The sequence below is a fragment of the Anarrhichthys ocellatus genome, unplaced genomic scaffold (genome assembly GCF_004355925.1).
Source record: "Anarrhichthys ocellatus isolate YVR2014 unplaced genomic scaffold, GSC_Weel_1.0 scaffold56, whole genome shotgun sequence".
NCBI lineage: Eukaryota > Metazoa > Chordata > Actinopteri > Perciformes > Anarhichadidae > Anarrhichthys > Anarrhichthys ocellatus.
Genome location: NW_022280086.1, coordinates 2,574,325 through 2,595,763, shown reverse-complemented (window position 1 = coordinate 2,595,763; position 21,439 = coordinate 2,574,325). Strand labels below are relative to the sequence as shown.

The following is a 21,439-nucleotide window of genomic DNA, read 5'->3' as shown; positions in this document are numbered from 1 at the left end:
GTATTCTTCTCCCAGGTTGTCCCATATGGCTTCACACGCATTTAAAAAAAATGTCTGCAATTGTGGAGTGACCCACACAAGAGCCTGACTGAAGGTGATGGACTCCTCGGTTGCAAGATACCTGTCGCAAATGTGTTATACATTGAGTGAGTATATTGTTTGTTAAGAAATAATATAACATGAGAGGATGTAAGGGCATTCTTAGATTTGACATGCGAGTAACTTGCTGAGGCTGGGTTTTTACCAAGTATTAAATATTAATATTCGCCAGGAGGATCAGGCGATCTTTCGCTTGTGTGCGTCCAATGGTGAGTGACTGTGCTACAGCAAACTGCTTTATAACGTGGGTGCCCAGTTATGGCTGCATGCTAAAGGACCACCTGGTTGCGGTGACTCACACTTTCTCAAGCACCTTCTCTTGCGTGTTTACTGCCTCCGACGGCCTGCTGACTCCTCACTCACTACCTTTGACCTTAGTTTGAATGAATTGTTGTTCTACGATGCTTTACAGCCCATTATAGTGCGCATCAGCAGTTGTTAGATTACTCACTTTCATTGCATTGTTTGGTGTGTTCGGCTAACTGCTACCAGCTAATGGAACTACCAGTACACACTCTAAAGCTGCAACTCAGCACGCGGCTAATCAGCCAGACAGCCTGGTGCATTTCATCTGGTTTTTGGGTGCAAAAATGGCAGTTTAGTCTAGCATGCGTGAAGTGTGAGTCTAGACCGGGGGTTAGCATTCAATCACACAAAACAGAAGTGCTCAATGCAGACACATCTGGCAAACACAACACACCTAATTATATTCATTTTCAATGCTGTTGGGTGGTTTCATTTACTATAAACTAAAACATGCAATGTTAAAATCTTCATCTGCAAAGTAATAAGTTATCAAATGAATGTGGTGCAGTAACACGTACAATATCTCCATCTGAAATGTAGTGGAGTTGAGTTATAAAGCAGCATTAAATAAAAACAGTCAAGTATAGAAGTACCATTACTCATAATGTATAAAGTATAAACATTGTGTGGTGATTACTCGTAATGAATTCTGCATCACTGTGAAATTGATCACAGCTGTAAAGCAAACAAGTTACAAAAAAGACACAGGACGCAAATGGAAAGTTTTGGCATAAGCTTTTAATGTTTTTATTAAGTTTTCTATGTTTTCTCTTTAAACTGAATTTGTTTGCTTTTTTCCAGTAGTTTTGTGATTTTTTTAAATTATTCATCTGGTTTTTATTTATCCTATCGGTAAAGGAGAAGAGTTGCTCAGGTAAATCAGCATTCACAGTCAAACCTTCATACATTTTAACAACAGAACTCTTTTTATAAGTCTTTTTTTCACAAATGCTGTTGAATTATTACAGTTTCACCTTTTTTGTTTTTTACATGTTTCAAAAATAGAAAAGGTAAATAATAAACATTCCATTGAAATATATTTTATACAGTTCTTTATTCTTTTTGTTTTATTTTTCTCTCTTCAGTTTAGTGACAATAAAATGATATCCAGCATCGGTATTTATAGCATAAACCCCATTCATGAGTGGAGGGAAGCCTCTTGTCTCTCTTGTCTCTGTCATCCTTTGTTTCTCTGCCTCTTTCCAGTCGACACACACCAAATATATACCCCTGTATCAACGGACTAATCAACCAATTGGTCAACAGTGAAATGGACCCCAGCATGTCCATTTAAGGACTGTCCAAATAGCTGAATCTGGACTTAAATAAAGCATGATGTGGTTTACAAAAAACGAAAATGGGTAAGAGAAGGCACAGCAAAATGAACATAAGATACAAACAAAAAAGCTGAAATGAGTGGAGATAACGGATTTATTTGACCTGAACAGACTGGTGGAGAGAGTTACGTTTTCCATGACCTCAGCACCCGCGATTCAGTGAAAAGTTGTAAAAAATAAAGAGAAAGATGACCCAAAAATATGCATAGGATATGTTCTGAAATGGTGAGCAAGTGATTTCACAAAAAAAAACACCAAAGCCTGGACACCATGCTGGGAAGCCTCTGGAAAACCATGACTGGACTCATGAAACTGAGCCCGTTTGCCTCCAGAACGTGATCACATCACAGTCTGCTGCCCTGTGAACAGTGGCTCTATGAAGAGTTCCCCTGCCTGCGTGAAAAGAAGCACGAGAATAAAAAAAAGTGAATGAGTGTGTGTCACTGCGTCTTCTAACCTGACAGAGAAAGGAAGAGGGAAAGACGAGAGCCTTTGCTTTTTCCCCCCCACAGAGAGGCTTCCCTTCACATTACCATTCACAATTAGGTTAAGTCAGCATTTTAAAGTTTCCCATGCATGCATTTAGAATTCATCTCCCCAAAAAAATGAATATAAAAACACAAGAACAAGGGATGCAAAAAGAAGCTTCTTCCTCAAAATAACTGAAGGAGGGGGAGGGGAGGAGGAAGAGGAAGAAAGGACAGAGAGAGATAGAGAGCGAGAGGAGAGGTGAGGAGCATGGAAAGGAGAGGAGAGGTTGCGGCAAGAAATGCAGACTGGAGTTTTAGAGCCCAACTTGCTAGATTCAAACTGAAACAGAGAACTATCAAGGTTGATCATGAAAGTTCATTCTTCACCTTGGAGAAATATAGTGTGTCAAAATATGCTTAATTTCACTTACAGGCTTGAATGTATTTAGTCTAAAATGTATGATGTAAGTATCCACACAGCATAGGCTAGCAGAGCTAGGCTAAAAGCTAGCCTTAAGTGAATAGTCATTTGTCAACGGTCTAGGTTAGCTGGACCGTTGACACCGCTCCACTTGCCCACATTGTCTGGATAAACTATGGAGCTAGCCGGAAGGAGGGGGGAGTGAACCGCTGCCCTTCATGCCTTGAAATTTGTTGATGTCACACCAGGTGTTTTATTTTCTGCTCTCAAAGGGAAAACACCGACTCTGACATCACTGATTAGGGGTGTGGCCAGACGTCCGACATTCGTGGAAGTTTTAACCCACAGAGAGCTTTGCAGAAACTATTTCTGACTCGTTAGATGCACCCCCCCACCAATCAGACTGCTCCAGGCTTATTGAAACATTTGTACGATGGCCTCTAAAAGTCCAATCAGCATTGAATGAAGGTGGTGGTGGTGGGGGGGGGGGGATAGGGTGACAGTGGGCAGAGACGCTCCTATGCATCTTGTCCTGATATGTTTGGTCGTCATTTGGGTTTCAAGTAAAGTTGCACTATTAGTTAGCTCAGATGTCAGTCTTCTCACAGGGGTGTGGCTTAGCTCAGTTTGCACAGCATGCTTCCTTTCTTGCACACGAGTAATATATAGACAAACACACACATTCTTGGACACACGTACGCACACGTACGGAACCAAAACCTTAAAAAAAGACCCTATACCATTATTGCTGTGTCCCCACTACACTCCAGTGGAATAATCAAGGTTTCTATTTGACTGTCTAGAACTGCTCAGCCATCACTTCTTCTTCTCCTACTCCTGCCGTGCAGGTCTCTTTTAATGAATAATTTAGGTTAGTTTCTGGAGCAACATGCCTTAGGAAATGTATGGAGGGAGAGGGGTGGATCCAATGTGCCCATATCCCATGAAGCATTGAAGCATCTTAAACAAGACATTGGAGACATTGACAGCTTTACTCTGGCAGCTAAGTGTTCTCAAACCGGGGCACCAGAGGATTGGGGATTTTTCAACCTTTCAATGTCAATAAATCATGATGCAATTGTTGTGCTTCTAAGACCCAGGAGAGTTTTTAACTGAGCCTACGTTGCAAAATGCAGAGTTTACCTGGCAGCAAGGGTCAAATAGCAAACACTATTCTGTGGCATTATGGGAATGGTATGAGCTGGCCTTTTTAGCGCTTGACCCATGCTAAGGAATAAAAGTCAAACTACCTTGGCCTTAGCTGCTTACATTTTCACCCTTGCTTTTTTAATCTGCCTCTGACAAGACTTCCAGCTTTATGGATGGTCAATACATTTGTGTCATATACCTTTAATGCTGCATCACTTTCACAGCCTGTAGGTAGCAACACAAATATGTATGGAAAATTTGGATTGGCAATATTGTGTAATAACATGGCTGGCTCAATTACGTACTGTTTTATTGCTCTAAAACCTTTACGTTTTACATCTACAGTGAGGGGTAAGGCCATAATAGAAGTCACCTTGTAGGCATTCATTCTGCAGAGACAGGTGTATGACCAGGTTAATAGTCTTCTGTCTCGGTTATCTATAATAGCCACATTAGCCCCCCTGACTAAACCCCCCAAACCCCATCTGAGACACATAAACAGTTTTTCTCCAACAGCCTAATACCATGAAGCCTTCAACCCAACTGGCGCATGCATAGGCTATCTTTATGCTCACTGCATGCTTGAAAACAAAAGCATTTATCGATCCATTGTCATAATCTTCATGATCATAATTCATCATAATTGCATGTTTTATGAAATATATATGACATGTAAACAAATGCAGAAGGAAATATAAAACCAAAACGATTCATGAAGGAAGTTGCGTTCACCTTGGTATAGCTACAGTACGGTACATGGTAGGCTATTATTATCATTGACATATCTGAAGCTGTACTTTAAACCTTTAAGAAGACAAGTGATATGAAACATCGGATCTGATTCCTGTCACATACAGTACCACATAGAAAAAGCAGAACACCCTGGAAGCAATGAGACCTAGTGCAGTGTGGAAGGACAGTTGGACACAGTATAGACCAAAATACAGAAAGATTTACTTCCGCGCTTCAAGTAGCGGGATCCACTGAAAGGATCATAATGTTCATTCGAAACTATTATTTGAAAATTTAAACTTTCCTGAAAATACATACTGCAGCATCACGACATTCCACCTCTCGGATTGCTGATACTGTGTATTCCTGAGATAGGCCCCGTCTTCTATTCCAGTTTTGGCCCCATGCAATTTGTCAAGACTCTAGACCCTAGAATGATACAGAGGATAGTGTGTATGTCTGAAAAACTCTCAATGATTTCTTTATGTTGTGGACTGTGACAATATACAGTCATTTTCAACAGAGAATGAATACCAAACAGTACATAATGCACAATGTAGTGCAAACCAAAAGTGGAACCAGACAGGTGATGAAGTATTTTTCAGTCGTGGCCATTCAAGTTATTGGATTCAGTAGCTGCATGCGCTCTTTATAATGTTTATTAATCCTCAAAATACTTAAGCAAAGTGAGTGCACAGCACTGTCCAATTCCGCAATTCATCAAGTGCGCAAAGGACCTTTTCTGCTGTCCTTGGTAATATTGTGTTCTATTGCGCATATGAACCTAAATCAATTTAATGTCGCAGACCCAGCACATCTTGCATGAATTGCCAATTCCAAGAATTCAGTTCAATACAAAGAATGTAGCTTGCAGAAAATGTTGTCCCCTAGCAGCCCAGCAATGTGACAATGGGTACAAAGAAACATTGTGTGAGGGTGCAGTCCACACATCCCAATGGTAGACTATTTTAGCTCAATAGCCCTTATTGAAAAGCGTGAAGTACAGCTGATACACCTTTCTGGCTGATGAGTTTGGCAAAAGCAGTGACAACAGGAGAGTACGGATATGTCTGCCCGTCAAATGTTTGTTTTCTGTCATTCAAGAGCATCAAAGATTAATCAGGGGAACAAGTCATGAACGAACATGTTTTGGTTGGGTGTTTGTTATAGCCCTACTCTATGTCAGCCACAAAATGAATGAACACACATGGATGGATTACGAGACAACGGGCCCTGGGCACAAGCATGTAAAAAGCCCCAAGACTGAAAGATTCTCTGTGTTTAAGTGTCTTTACAGTTGCTTTGCGGTAGCTTTTGAGTCTCCTTGTAGTTATTTTGCGCCTCTTTGTTATCATTGTGCATGTCTTTGTAGGGCATTTGTGTTTCTTTTAAGTAGTTTTGAGTGATTTTTGGTCGGTTGTGTCTGTTTGTTGTCGTTTTGCTTCACTTTGTAGTCATTTTGAGTCACTTTGTGTCCGTTTGTCATAATTTGATTGACTTTCCAAGAAGAAATGGTTTCAGTTACATGAAAACAGAGGTTCTTGCCCAGGGAACCCTTTACCCTTGGGATATTCGGCCTGTGCCTGCAAGGCCAGTTCAGTAATCCATCCATACCTACAAAGTTTCAAAACTATTTTGTGGTTGGCCCATATGGTTTCATAAACCAAATACCTATCAACACAGAGCAAATGGCCGTAATAATAACCGTCAAAAATAACCATTAATTCACATGAGATTCGAAATATAGACATGAGAAGACAAAGAAATGACAATTACAATCTACAGTTTTTTTGTGATAACAGATCTGTCCAGCGCCTACCTATCAGACCACACACAGTGCTTCTGCTACCTTTCAAGGCATTTCAATTATCTGCGTGTTTCCTTCTGTTTATCTACTTTTTTTGAAACTGTCCACAGTTTTTGAGAAAATACTTTTTTTCCCCACAGCCCAGCAGAGCATGCTTGCTTCTGATGACATGGGTACTTGGCCAACCCTGTTTGAACACATGGAGCCAAGATGGCTGCCTCTCACCCATGGGCAACCACCGTGAACAGGAGCTGTTGTTCAAACATTAATGCTGGTCTGACCTGAACGCTAAACATCTGCGTGTCTTCTTTTGGTGTTATTGCGTACATTCTCACCAACCAGCAAGTTAAGTTTTGCAAATCGGGCCATGTTCACGGATAATACAGAGGAAAGCCTTCACTCTATAGGTTGAACCTCGGGCTGTCTTTACTCCCTTCATTTACCAGCAGCCTGCGTATGATGTCTGTTTTCCAATTTCAGTTCTGACCCTGATAAGATACGCTGTGATTGTAGGCTCACATTGTTTCAATTGAGATCATCAATAAAGTCGGTATTATCATTAAAAAAGATTTTAATACTGATACTGAACCTCATTCAGTAAAATAAATACACTTTAAATGAAGCTACACTTTCATACAATTCCAAAAGAAAGTGAATATTTTCCTGCACTATTTTAAAAACAAGAGCATGAAAATGTGAACAATATGGGAGCTTTACTTGAGCAATATTGTGGCTCCGTAAACTCAAGGGTTAGTAAATGATCAATCCCCTTCAATAAACAAGTTAAAGGGTCAAAGCTACACCGTGAAAAAGCTACTGGAGCAAACATTGCCGATGACATCACTTTGAATCTCATGAACTATATATTGTCTCTCCTTGTGTTCGGTCAGGTCCGAGGTCATTTCGTATGTATGTGACATGAAATTAGGAAATTGGATTTTTGGACTTCATTTGATTGTTTTTAGGTCGTAACAGCTTCTTGCACTTTCTTGTTTGTTTCAATTTTGCACGGGGCTCTTTGGTTTTCTTTTCAATTGTTTTTAGGCAAAACTATTTTTTATACCTGACAACAATAATGTAAGGGAGATCAAATTTGATTTATAATAATTGAAAAATGATATGATTACATAAAATGTGGATATAGTTGAGCTGAGGGGATTTGGACTTCGGCACTTCTGAATTCCTGGCTACGGCCCTGTTTGTTCCTACTTCAGTGCCACATACCAAATACTTTGATAATTTGTATCCATATACAACATAAATTACTTCTAATACCAACCCTGACAATACATTCTCATTAGACAGAGTGGAATAACAGCCCTGGATGATGAGGCAGCCATCTTGTACCTTTTCAGACCTGCCTGGATCATGTAACAAACTTCAACTGTAACTTTTCAGACATGTCCTTGACCCAAGGCTTCTGATGACCCTTCTTATCTTGAGAGGGTGGCGTTGCCGTGGACATCAAGGTCAAGAAAAAGTCCCAAAAGAATGGGACAACAGACATTTTCAATTTAAATGCGCGTGATCAACGGCATCTCTGAGTGGACGCACAGTTCAGTACAAGCTCAGTTTGATAGTCCTGGGTCCACATTGTCACATGGACACACACAGCTGCCATTGGAGAGAGTTTCTGATAAGGGTTCTAGTAAAAGGCTACAAGAGGAAGAAGAAAGAGAAGAAGAGGAGGAAGAAGCAGAGTAGCAGTCGGGTGAGAAGTTGAAGTAGTAGACAAACTTGTTGTAGCAGAATAAATACTTGCAGTAGTTGGGAGGAGTCTTCTTGGATTTTAGAGGGGTTAGGGTGGGGTGGGGCTCCTACCATTTTCTTGTGAAGAAAATAAAACAGGATAGATGTTGCAACCCCTATCTTCTTAATCATTTGTGTTTTATCATAAAAACATTTTTTTTAAACATAATCCTACATTTGTTTTAATTTGTTGCATATAACATCATTTTTGTTAAGTTTTCACATTTAAATTCTCAATTTCTAGCCCTGTTATTCATGGGGGAGATCAGAATGGCTTGCAGAAGTCATGCAGAATATTCATGCTGGTAAACAATGTCATAAAAATGCATTTCTAATTTGCAATCATTGCCATTTTTTTTGTCCCTAGAATAGTTTCTCAAAGATGTTCTCCCGCTCCTGCTGAATACCTGCTTTCTTTAAAAAGCCTCTATATGTTCTCGCCCCGCATCCCCAGAGGTATAGAGTGTATGGTCTGCAGAAATCTCCTCCCCCCCCTTCCCTCTTTCCCTCAGAGTGGGAGGCGGCTCCTCCTCATCCATCGTGGCTTCAGAGAAAGCAGTTCGCTGCAGGAGATGCTGTTTTGCAAATATTAGCAGCCAGTTTGAGGGGGGAGGGGTGCTTAAAAAGTGGGTGATGATGAATTTGCATTGACATTGCTGCGTGAAAAAAAAAAAAAAAAGATGCTCTCTCTAATGGTCTCTCCGGCCGTTCTTCCCCCCACCCCCCTTTTTTTAATCCATCCATTGTGTTCTTGTCTTTCTTCTGGTTTTAATTGGTTTCGTTCATGCCATGCAGTTTCGTTAAAGAGGAGGAGCAGCAGCGATGCTGAGATGCAGGGGGGGGGATGGTCAAACACTCTAGAGGGAAAGAGAGAGTGAGAAAGAGGGTTAGTCACATCTTTGTTTTTTAGCCGGCAGATGTCACGGCCAGTTGTCTCGTCCGGTCCTTCCATCCATGTGTGTCTTTGGGTTAATTCCATCACCAGGTGGATGAAAACTGGCTCTTTGACGTTAGCTGAGATCTCGGTATTCAAACCGGTCAGTTGAACATGAAGACCCAAGATGTCAGCTGTCAGCTGTCTCCAGGAAGATTCTGATGATATCAAATACAGGATCATGTCAAATGTACATGTGATATGGCCGATGTTTTCTGATATGTATGAGTAGATTTCAGCCCGCTTGTTAGAGGTCCTGTAGCTCAGCAGAGATTAGCGCCGACACCGGATCGGACTCCGCCGGGAGCTGTTAGACATCACGATGAACCACCCGTCACCTTGCATAGTGCTTTGAGTGCCAAAATAATCAGGCATCCAACTGGAAATCAACAGCTGCGGATGAAGTTTGATAAAATAAAAAGAATAAAGCAACAACATAAGTTAAATAGAGGGCATCCTCGTCGCATGGTCTCCAAATCCACGTCTGTCATAGGGGAGCATCCATGCAGTGGTTTGCTCTGAAAATCAGTTCAAATGAGGCGGGATTCTTTTTTTTTTTTTTTCTTACTCCCATCTTTAAAAATAGCTTATATGTGATTGTGCCCTTGCTCTTCGTTGAGATCGACGGCAAGGTTGCATATGAATGTGTCACACGGATGATGAAAATGTTCAGGTCAGAGTGCGTCAGTGGTGATTTCCACCACTCGTCTTCTTTCTTTCTCTTTCTCTCTATCTCCCTCCCCGGTTTCTACAGTGAATCCCGTCGGGGGAGATGGAGGAGCAGCACTTTCAACGTATTACTGTTTTTCTCCTCTTCTCGTAGAGGATGGGGAGGGGGGGGGGGGGGGGGGGGGGTTTAGAAACTCAGCACTAAAAGGGAAGAAAGAAAAGAGAATTTACTGAGGGTTTGCAGTGAATAATTCATGACGTTGAACCTCATACACCAGACCATGGCACAGCGTTTGATAAAAGCCAATTCAATAATTAAAGACGTTTTTTGTGCGAGTGTACAACTCGAAATAGGTTCATCAAAACATTATAATTCATTAGAAAACACCATGTTGTAGATAAGAAATAGATATTTCAGATGGAGCATTTTGTAATGATTTCCAAACAGTTGTTTTGTTTCAGATTTTAACTGTAGGTTTATTTAGTAACATCCAGGTCTGGTGCAGTTAAAGGTCAAAGCCCATTTAACACATACTGTAAGGACGTGGAAGGATCCAGGTGGGTAAAGTATTGTTTTCTTTGTTTTCGTAATCATTCATAATGGCATCTGCTGAGCCAGTTGTACCAGCTGTTCGTAAAATTCCAGCTTAGCATAGTTCTAACGTATTTTATTAAGTGGAATTTTATGCATCACTAAATTAAAACTCATTAACTAGTTCTAACATATTAACATTTACACCGACAAAGCTAACGTTATGCTAAGATAAGTTAATATAGGATCCGTTCAGAGTGAGGAGTAAAAGAGTTAACACGGAGTACTCGTTGACATACCTTGATAATAATGACCTAAACCTTGAAGATTTTGAATTACAGTTCACAAAAATAGCACGACATATCTCAAATTACGAAACGTTATGCCAATAATGTTTGACTAAATGAGCTAAAAGTGTTGGTTTAGTTAACGTAAACTCGCAACTTGATGTAGTAAATCTGTTTGAAACTAGGTATCTACGAACTTAGGAAAGACCTTCAAACTTAGTGATGAATTTCTGAACATCTGGTGCAACTCAACACAGATCTATCAGAGTTGGCCAGGAGATTCAAGTACACGAAATGAGCAAAACTGACAATTATTTTACCCACCATCCAATACATTTACAGCTTGTTTTGATTTCCATTTCGTAAAAAATGATTTGATATCTTTCTGAGGTCCAGTGTGGACCACATTAGTTATAGACCTGTTTCCCAAAAGCATCAAGACGGGGAATGATCACTGTGTTGGAATACATCTCACATTTTGGCCTTTATGCAGTACTATCTTTTTCTGGAGCGTTCAACCACATGGCGGGATTAAACGAGTGATTCACAATCTGTTGGTTTCGGTCTGTGGCCCATTACAGGACGATCTGTATCTAGCTGGAGTCTACTCGTCACATATTTCAGATGTCTATGAGTTGTTAGAAGTTCCACCAAAAAGAGATTTCCCCTTTAAACTGTTCAGATGGTTTATTTGAATAACAAGCAAATATCAGAGAGAAGTCCTAAAAATATAATATAGTTGTGTGTAGGGGAATTACTCATCACCTTTAATCATCTCACAACCCCTTCGATTGGCCTGACCCCCAGATTCAACTACCTCTCTAGCTCCACCTTGACCAGCTACAACGGTAGAATGCTACTTTAAACTTACTTTGATGCATTACTAATAATGAACTGCTAATATATAATAATGTATTTATTAATATGGCTGTCAAGGACAATTTCTCGACAGAACTTGTACATTTACTTTTGATACTTTATGTACACTTTTCTGTTGCAGGACCTTTACTTGTAACAAAGTGTTGTTGTAATGGTACGTTCAGCAAAGAAAGTGCTCCTTTCATCACTGAAAGGTGATGATGACATCTGTAGATGGAGACAGTGAGATGTGGTCAAAAGCTACGGAAAAAGTTGATAAGTTGACCTTAAATTGAGATTTGAATTTTTTTTAAATATAAACTTAGCTGCAGCTTTTATTTCTATGTCTAATTCATGACATATGAGACACTGAATACAGAGCCTAGTGCTGGAACTGCAATCACTGGTTATCGCCCTTTCGCGTTGCAGCAAACAATTCTTTCTGTCTTTAACATCAACAAATTGAATCCCAAAGATGCTGTTGGGAAAGAGGCTGTGGGAGTTTCTTTCATCATAAATGAGGTTCATAGTGTTAGCCATTGTAGAAACCCTTCGTTCTTTAATACTGTGTTCCAAACAAAATCCTCTCAGGTCGTAGCAAGAATGTAGAAATTGAAAGACTTCTACGATGGCAGACCGTGTGTTCCTAACCCTAAACTGTAGTTTCCAGTGGTGCTCAGTATGAAATAGTTGTAACATCAGCAGTATAATACACCAAGGCAAGGAAATGATAGGGCCAAACACACTGGTGAAGCAAACAAAAGACACCACCACAAAGCTCGCCTAGCCCGGCCAACATGCAAGAACATCAAGAACACAGAGGTTGAACGTGACACACTCTAACGTTTCTCTCTCCGTCTCTGTAACTCACTCACACACACACACACACACACACACACACACACACACACAGATACAATCTGCAGAAGTCCTTGGGGGTGGGGGGGCTGCTCAGTCCTCTGATATAACAAATCTTTGGACGCTAATTAAGAAGCCTGATGAGACCGAAAGACATCGAGGTCACAGACTTAGCGAAATTAAAAAGATTTCAAAGCTCAAACCAGAGGACTGCAGCCAACCAGGACTGGGCATGAAATCCAGACCAAGAACTGAGAGTGGAGCATCTCAGCTGGTGTGTCCTGCACATGTACAGACCAGACCTTGGCCAAATCGTTTTTTGTTTCTTTTAGCTTTTTAAAAAAGTTTCATCCCACTTTGACCGGCAGACCACGCAGGGTTTTAGCTGCATCAGGTCTGCTCCTTTCTAATTCATTTCACTCCGGTGCAGTTTGCCCCGTTTGACAATTCCTCTGCATCTGTGTGGGATAAAACGAGCTGGTGATTGCGAAGGCTGTTTGACCCAGGTGTGGTACACACAAAAGACAATAAGGTAAGGAAACAAGAGTGCGGCACACAACACAGGGAACACACAGAACACAGAAACGAAAATGTCACAGCAACACTGAATCACGCACAGGTGAGGAAACACGACACAAGGAGCAAAGACAGTGCACAGGAACAACGGTGAGGTACACATTCTTACATGGAGAAGCGATTTCTGCTTCTTTTCTCTTTTTCCTCCTCATCATCATCACCATACTTTTCTGTCTTCCCCAAACTTTTTCCTCCTCCATCTCCTCCCTCTGACGCTGCTCGGCTGACAATCTCAGAACTCAGAACACATAATTTCACAGCACCCCCCCCCCCCCAATCTACATAGTCTTTTTTTTTTTTCATTCATTCAAATGTCCGTTCCTGTCTTCCTCCTCGGTGAAATCCAGTGTCTGGCCAAACCTTTCTCTTTTTTTTTTCAATGCGAAGGTGCTCCAATTTGACTCCCTTTTTGGTTTTCGCTGTGAGAGACTTCAGGGCGGTGGGGGGATGGATGGGGGCATAAAGTCTCTCAAAAAGAGGGACGCGGTTATCGGGAAAGGGCGGAGAGACGGGGCAGAAACCACACAAAGAGAAGACAGGAAGCACAGTTGGACAAGCATTTTTTTTAAAGGAGGGGGAAGAGCCACAAAACAGAGCACATGGAATTCACAGGGACAGAAGAGAGAGGACAACTTGACTTTTTTTGTTTGTTATCTCTCCCTTAATACATACAGTACATCTTAAAGGAAACATGGGTGGACAGGAACCATGGGGGCACAGAGGGGGAGATTGAGAAAGAGATACCTGAGTTGTGAATTGATGGAGAGGAGAGGAACATTGGAAAGGAAACGAGGGGCAGAAGCTTAAGAAATTCAAGAAGAAAAATAGTTTGAAATTTCGAAGGGTGCCTCTGCAGTGTGGTTTCTCACTAGGTAGTAAATGTGACTTCAAAGATCTTTTGGGGTAAAAAAAATAAAATAAATCAATGGTGCTATGCAGCACTAAAGCAGACTCAACAAGAACATTGGTCCTGCAAAACCCTGGGTTCAGAGACAATTCTTTTTATTTTCACAATATAAACTAAAATGGTAAGTCATTAAAAAGGTTTTCAATGATCTCGCGTTTTGACAGTTCTGTCAAATCAATCTGCCTGGTTTACACCTATGGACTTGTTTCAGCAGGAATTACACAGCACAATGGAAGTAATGATATTCCATGGGGTCTTTAAGGTCTTTGACCTGATGTTGCATTTGATACTGAATTGGCCAGAATATACAACGAGGCATTATGTTTGAAAAAGTGGGAGTTTGAGGATTAGACATGTATGCATTCGCAACATCCATTTCCTTTTTTAATGGAAGGTATTGAGTGCTGCAGGGATGAGTCCTAATACCTGGAAATGAGTTTTTCAGCATTTTTTGACTTGCAGTTCCCTCTTCTCAAAGTCAATGGGTTTTTGGGATAGATTCCTGAAATAATGGAGGAATTCCATTGGTTCCTTTGTATAGGGAACCAGTGCAATGCTGACTGATAGACAAGCCGCGTGATTTATATTCTGCTTTAATGGAAGTATTTCAGGTTTACAAGAGACTAGTCTGAAAAGTAAGCCAGAAAGGGTTTTGTGTCTTATAATCAAGGTCATCTTATATACGGTCCGATACTGCATTATGCTTACATGGTGAGTATTGTTAAATACATTTGCATTCAATCAGTTTAAATCAAACTTAAATAGAAACCGGGTTGGAGTGGGTTCACTCGAAAGGGGCCCGCAGCTCAGAGGTGCCCGAAGGAACCCTGGCAGGTTAATCTGGCCCTGTTTGTTTTTAGGATCTTGTGTTGAATCATTGCATTCTCACATTGCAGAGGTATCCTTCTTTTGAACTCACTGCACTTTAAATGCAAGTGTAGACAATAGAAGAGGACGGAAAGAAATGAAACATGAGGTGGGGCAGAATGAAGTCACAGACGGATAAGGAAGGAGCGGTCGAATGAGACAACAGAGAGGGGAGTTTAGGTGAGGAGGTATCTTGGGGAGGAGAACGGTCTCTCTCCTCTCTTGCAGAAGAGGAGTCGAGACAATGATGGAAGAAGCTGGATTTGTTTTTCATGTGTTAGCGTTAGTTCACAGTTACTGCTTCTTTTTGCATATATCTGATAAGCGCGGGGCTTTCAGAACAGTTCTCTGTGAAAAGAGAAGCAAAAAAAAAGAAGAAAAAAAATATATCATAAGCTACGATTGTTAATATGTTTCTCTTATCATAAGTCTCTCAAGTTTTGATAAGAAAGCAGCTATACAAGACCTACCAGAAATGTAACCCCGCCCCGTCCTGCAAAAATAAACTTTCCCACCCCCACCCGGCCCCGTTACAGTACCTAACTTGGTCTCTTCCGACCAATAGCATCATAGCATTTCGGCATGCATAATGTCAGCCCGTCCTCCCTCTTCTTGCATTCAAAGAGGTGAACATTTTTTTGTCCTGCATGCTTTGTTAGTGCATATGTATGCATCTTAACACACACATCCACACACTCTTAGTAGTCTAAACGATATATACACATTCATTAAGCTCCAGACTAAAATCTTATCAAACCTCCTCACATTATTAGTCATATCAGTATCCTTATTGCTTGCAATGGAAACCCATGCAGATTCATATACAACGCAAACTTTACATATGTACAATCACCGGGACAAAAGCAACCAATCAGCAGTGGCCTTTGGGGAAGCGGCAGACGCAACAACAAGTGAACGATGGGAAGGGAGAGGAGGATGAAGAGAAGATGAAATGTTCAGAAACGATAGACAGACTCAGTAGAGAAACTGGAGTGTGTGTTCACATCTATATGTGTGTGTGTGTGTGTGTGTGTGTGTGTGTGTGGTGTGCTAACAGGACTGGGGGTTAAAATGATTCTCCAACTAGCAAAAACTGGATAGTGATGCCCGGCATCAGCATGAGAATAATCAGGAAACAGAAAACCCTGCGTGACCACAAATCAGGGTCACATAATGTTAAAGAGCTGGCTCGACAACCCCCCCCCCCCGCTTATTCATATCCTTTGAGAGTGAGATGAGCCAGAGCTAAGGAGGCAATTACAGTAGCTTAGCATTATGAGGGGGGAAACAGCTAGCCTGGAACTAAAATGCATATCAACTCCTCTATAGCTCACTTTATTAACAAGCTCTCGCTAAAAGTTGTAAATTGTAAAAATTACAAATTGGGGATATGTGTGCTGTTACTATTTTTTTGGTGAGCACCAAAAAAAGCATATTTGTGTTCTATGCATGTTAAACAGAATGATATAATGTGTAGCTAGGCTAGCTATTTTTCCTCTGCTTCAAGTCTTGAATCTAAACTTGGCTCGTCGCTTCCTGGCTACAGCTCATAATTCCCCAAAATGTTGAACTGATTCTTTAAATCAACAGTGACAGAGTCTCCTCATGTGGGGCTCTTACCTTCCAATACTCCCAGCTTCAATGCAAAAAAAAGTAACAGGAAGGAGATACCTCAGTGCACAGAACCCTCCTCTGAAAAAGGAGTCTATGTTCACTCGGCGGTTAGTGATAGTGCTCTTATGGGAATCTAATGCAACTCAAAGGGCATGATTTGCATCCGACTGAAAGCTATCTGTTACTTTCTGGCGGGGGAGCAGGAAAGTGAGAGCACGAGATGAGTACAAGGGACTTAAACACTTAACCAACAGACACATAATTACTGTCTAAAACAAAGAACAAATCTGACATTGTTGTTCTTCAATAAATCAATAACATTTCTTGCAACATCAGAAAATTACAGTTTAAAACAAAAAGGAAACAACACATATTTAGGAAAAAAAAAAAAAGTACACTTAGTGACAGAAAGATGACATCATCATGTGATCACACAAAGCTTGTTAATTGAAAAATATCAAAACTAAACTGAAAGAATGATTTCTTCCTTTCTGTCTTGTGGAAGCAAAAAAAAAGTATTTTTCCAAGTTGTGCATCTTAGTAGAGAGGTAGATGCAGGTCCGGGCACGTACACACATACACACTCATGCCCACACAAACATCCACATGTGCTGCAGACACACCATAACTGAACAGAAACACCAAGGTCCAACCGCCACTGTCTCATTTATCTACATTGCATATTTCTATGTTTGTATGCTGTCTCTGTTGTCATGTTCTCTTGCTTCTGCCCTTGTGGTGTGTGTCGTCCACTCTTCCTCTACCACGGGCTGTCGCTCCAGTAGCCGTTCACAGTGCCTCCTACTGAGCAGCCGTAGCCGAAAAACATAGAAGAGGTGGACGGACAGAAAAGGATGGGGGAGGGGGAGGGGGGGTTGGGGGGTTTAGGAGGGGCAAAAACAGGGAAAGAAAGAGAAGCCAAAAACTAAAAATATTGCCACTGGCTGCTGAGTCACACTGGAGTCAGTGCAAGTAATAACGCTGTTGGTGGCAGTGGTGGTGGTGGTGATGGTTGTGGGATGAACTCAGACTTGAGGAAAATCACGCTTCTCACACTCGGGCTAAGCTGCAATGTCCAAAATCCTTTCCCAGATAAAGAGAAAGTCATTACCCTGCCACCATAAAGGAATAGTTCAACAACAATTTTGGAAATATGCTAATTTGCTTTTCTGTCTGAAAATGTTGTGAGAAGATGAAAGTCAATCTCTTGTCAGCACGTGGTTAGCCTAGCTTAGCATAAAGACTGGAAGCAGGGAGAAACAGCTAGCCTGGCTCTGTTAAAAAATACACCTACAAACTAAAAGTTGCTTTAAAATGATGACGTTGTAACAGGTTTGTTTACTCTTTAGACAAAGAAAAGGACTCTGTGGTGCATTTAGAACCCAAATAAAGACATATTGTAATGCTGGATTTCTGCTCTAAATGCACTAATACAACATCTATAGCAATAATAATGAAGAATCAAAATACTTTACAATGTGTTATTTTTTATGTTGAGTCTAATGGAATCTGAATCCAAATACAAACACCTCATTAAATATATCAATAAATATCTGTTACCTTTTTTCAACAAACAAACAAAGAGTTTATTTAGTTCTCATGAATGTTTAACTCATATCAATGAATAAAGAGATAGTTTAAAAGTATTTCTCTATTCATTTCCCTTCAGGTGTCATTCAGATCACCCAACCATTCCAATGAACACATTCTTTGGGGTAAAAGCCATAAATCTTTCATATGATATATGTAATACCATGTTCACTTTAAATACAGTTTAAACACAAATGATGTACTTTAACATATGATTAACAGATTGAAATGGGCCTTACACTGCCTCCTCGCCTCATGGGTCATGTCTAGATGGTAACCCTTGATTTGAGAAACTCTCGTGAGATGGTTGGGTTAAGGCATTGACATTGAGTAGTTGAGGCATTGACCGTGAGTAGTTGAGGCATTGACCTTGAGTCGTTGAGGCATTGACCTTGAGTAGTTGAGGTTAGACTTTGAGCATGACTTGGTGAGGGTAGGCGTTAGACATTGACTTTACAACGTTACGGTTTTTGCATTGACCTTGAATGGTAAAGGTTAGGATAGGTCGTCATCTTGTAAATGGAGGGTAACCGTCTAGCCACAACATTCTTGACGTTTGGCCATGCTTGCTGAAAAAGGGTGTGTGGCTTTAACTGCAGTCCACTTAAGACGATGTGGAACACTGTGATTGGCTTAAAGAAACCCAATCAAATATGTTTGTGCATTTGGTTGGAGCAACATGACAGTAATTATAGATCTATACTTAGAAAGGTTCTGTCCATTGGTATGGTCGGCTGATCCGAACAGGTGTCAGTTTTCTGTTGAAGCTATGTCTTGATAAACAAGAGTTTATCCATCCAAAGATGCCAAATAATAAGGTTGTTGAGCACATGTGGGCACTGTTTAAGGTATGATGGTAGCAAACCTGGCAACTTCATTGTGACAACAAAGTCACAGAAAGTGTGCACAGTCACTGCACCTGTGTGGTCTTCTTTGTACTTTTAGCATGTCAACATCACCTAAAACCACAAATTATCCTTTTTCTTTGTTAATTACTTTACTTATTTATTTCGGACAGAGCCTTTTTTGATCATTTTAAAACAACTTTTAGTTTGTAGGTGTATTTTTTAACAGAGCCTGACTAGGTGTTTCCTCCTGCTACCAGGCTTTATGCTAAGCAAGGATAACTGCATCCCGACTCCGGCTTAGTACTTTACGTGCAGACTCTGAGACTGCTCTCAATCTTCTCATCTCACTCTCTATAAGAAACCAAATCAACTTTCTTGGTACTGTTCCTTTAAACCTTAGCTAATGACTAAATGAAAGCAAAAGTAAAGATAATTAAATAGAAGAAGACATGAGAATGATCTTCCCTTTGTTCCTACTTTGCAGCTCATCCTTAATCCTTTTTGTACTGAAAGCCCGAGTGAGGACGCAAGGAGAGGAGGTAAAGAGTGACGGTCTGGTCCAGATCAGACCCTATTGCTCCTTCACCGAAAGTCTTTGTGAGGTTAAAAGTCAAAGTCTACACATGTTCACAGATATTTCTATTTCCTATAGCTGCTTTTGTCCATTTATTTTGCAAAATATGTTTCTAGCCCAGGCTTAGTGCTACCAACACTCTGCTCCCCTAACCTCCTATAATCCTCTCTGAAAGTGATTCTCAACATTTTGGGGATTTTTACCAATGTGGGTGCATTTTCACTGCAGATCAACACTATGTGCATAAACAGGTTGATAACATAGGCTGCGTCTACATCTGTATATTGAAATTGTTTTACTTTTAGGTCAGTAAATGTAACAAGTATCCAGTAATTCATGAGGAAAATGCAAAGATGTAAAAACAAATAAAATGTCATGTCATATTTGAGCTAATTTGCTACCTTTTTTTATCAACTCTTAACTGTTGTGTTTTTTTTGCAACCTCTCGGGGGTTCCAGGTTGGGAACTACTGTCCTATGACCTGCGACCAACCCTGACAGAGACACCTGTTCCCCAGCTGTCCACGGTATTAAAAATCATTTTTCATCAAGTCCTCCTGCAGTTCTCTGAGTGTTGTGTTTAGGGTCTAAGCAGAGTCTGAGGCCAGAGGAGGAAGCAGAAATAGAGAAGAGGACGGGATGCTGCAGCTTTCATACGTTGGTTATAGAGTTGATGTACGTAGAATCTAATTGAAGTCCCTCTCTCCCTGTACTAAAGGGATACACTGAGAACAAACTAACTACGTGTGCGTGTATGTGTAACAGAGGTCGTTTTGACTCAATGCACCACAACAGGCTTTTATCAAAAGGTGCGGAGGCGCTACAGTTTGGGGTATTTCATCTTTTTAGAGGTATGAATTTGACTTGAAGTATACAAAAATGTTGTTTTTTTACTACTTGAAGGTATACCATATGTTGTTATTCTAGAGATTCTCATGAGTAAAAACATGCATGCTGCAGTAATATGGTAGTGTCAATGTGTGTGTGTGTGTGTGTGTGTGTGTGTGTGTGTGTGCGCATTCTGAGGCTTAATACTAGTCCTTATTCATAGCTACTCTTAACTGTCAGTCTTAAAGCATTGAAGTGTGAGTGCAGTGTCGAGATACAGGCAAGAAGTAGCATAGGGAAAGCTAGAGGCACACTAACTCAACTACCACATCCATCTAAACTAACCTACTCTATCCCTGTTAGTAAGGCAGGTGTGCTCGTGTTTTTTCAAATACATTTGCTGAAGCGTCTATCTCAGCTTAATCGGCAAGTTTTAGATATGCTGTGGTTTTAAAATAGGACTTTCTGGTGCCTAGAAGAGGACCGCTAATTCCTTGTTGATTCTATCAAGAGGGAAATGTGAGTAATGGGAATGAAGGAGCAGCTAGGATGAATCAAATGTCCATGTTGATGCTTTCCTTGCATGTTCCCCAGAAAAAAAGGAAAAAAAGAAGAAAAACAACCCAAAACATTCAAAATTGTATTGTTGCTGTTGTTGTTGACATTTTGCTGTTTGTGTCTCCCTGTCGGCTATGCTACAAGATGGAGGGAATGGGGGAGCGGCATCGCCTGAGACCAGGCGGCTCGAAGGGCTCGAAGGTAGAGTTGGTGATGGGGGTGAGGCGCAGCGGGGCGCCCGTCATCCCGGAGATATTATTGAGGCTGCGCGACTTCTCATAACCCGTGGCTATACGTGAAGATGACAAGGCACAGGCAAGAGGGCAAAGGTCAGAGCGGAGTTATGAAGGGCCATTCAGAACAGCAAATGAAACAGTCAGCATGAATGTTTTCATGATATGGTAAAAAAAGAAGAAAAAAAAAGTGTGAATGTGCATGGAAATGACAGAAAGTAATGTTATGATATGTCCATTTATGTTATGACAGCATCACACATCAGAAATTGCAAATAGAAAACATTTGTTACAGTTACAAGCATTTGTAAATGAAACAAAGTCAAAAAAATAAAAGAAGAGATAAATAACTCAAAACAAAACCAGCCCAAACCAAGTAAAATAGTTTAGACCAAAGGAGGAAGTTAGAAAAAGACAGATAGACAGACGGACGGATGGACGGAGGGACAAACAGATGGACAGACAGGACAGAGACAGGACAAAACAGGAATATTGGTTACGAAAATCAGCTATCAGTTGCCACAATATCCCTCAGACACCAAGAGGTGGTGCTCTGCGGCACCGACACCAACTGTGTAGGGGAGGGCGGATGCACTAGTCCAGTGGATGGACACAAACCCCTCTGATCTGAATATAT

At 40.8% G+C, this 21,439-nt stretch overlaps 1 protein-coding gene across 1 annotated transcript in view; it reads right to left on the bottom strand.

The window, feature by feature from the left end:
* Nucleotides 1–3,720: 3,720 nt before the first annotated feature.
* LOC116396540 (potassium voltage-gated channel subfamily C member 1-like) overlaps nucleotides 3,721–21,439 on the bottom strand; it is a 76,403-nt gene continuing 58,684 nt past the window's right edge. Inside the window, exon 5 of the mRNA XM_031871196.1 lies at nucleotides 3,721–20,858. Within this exon, the coding sequence (XP_031727056.1) occupies nucleotides 20,707–20,858 (152 nt within the window). The 3' untranslated portion in view covers nucleotides 3,721–20,706. The remainder of the gene's footprint in view (nucleotides 20,859–21,439) is intronic.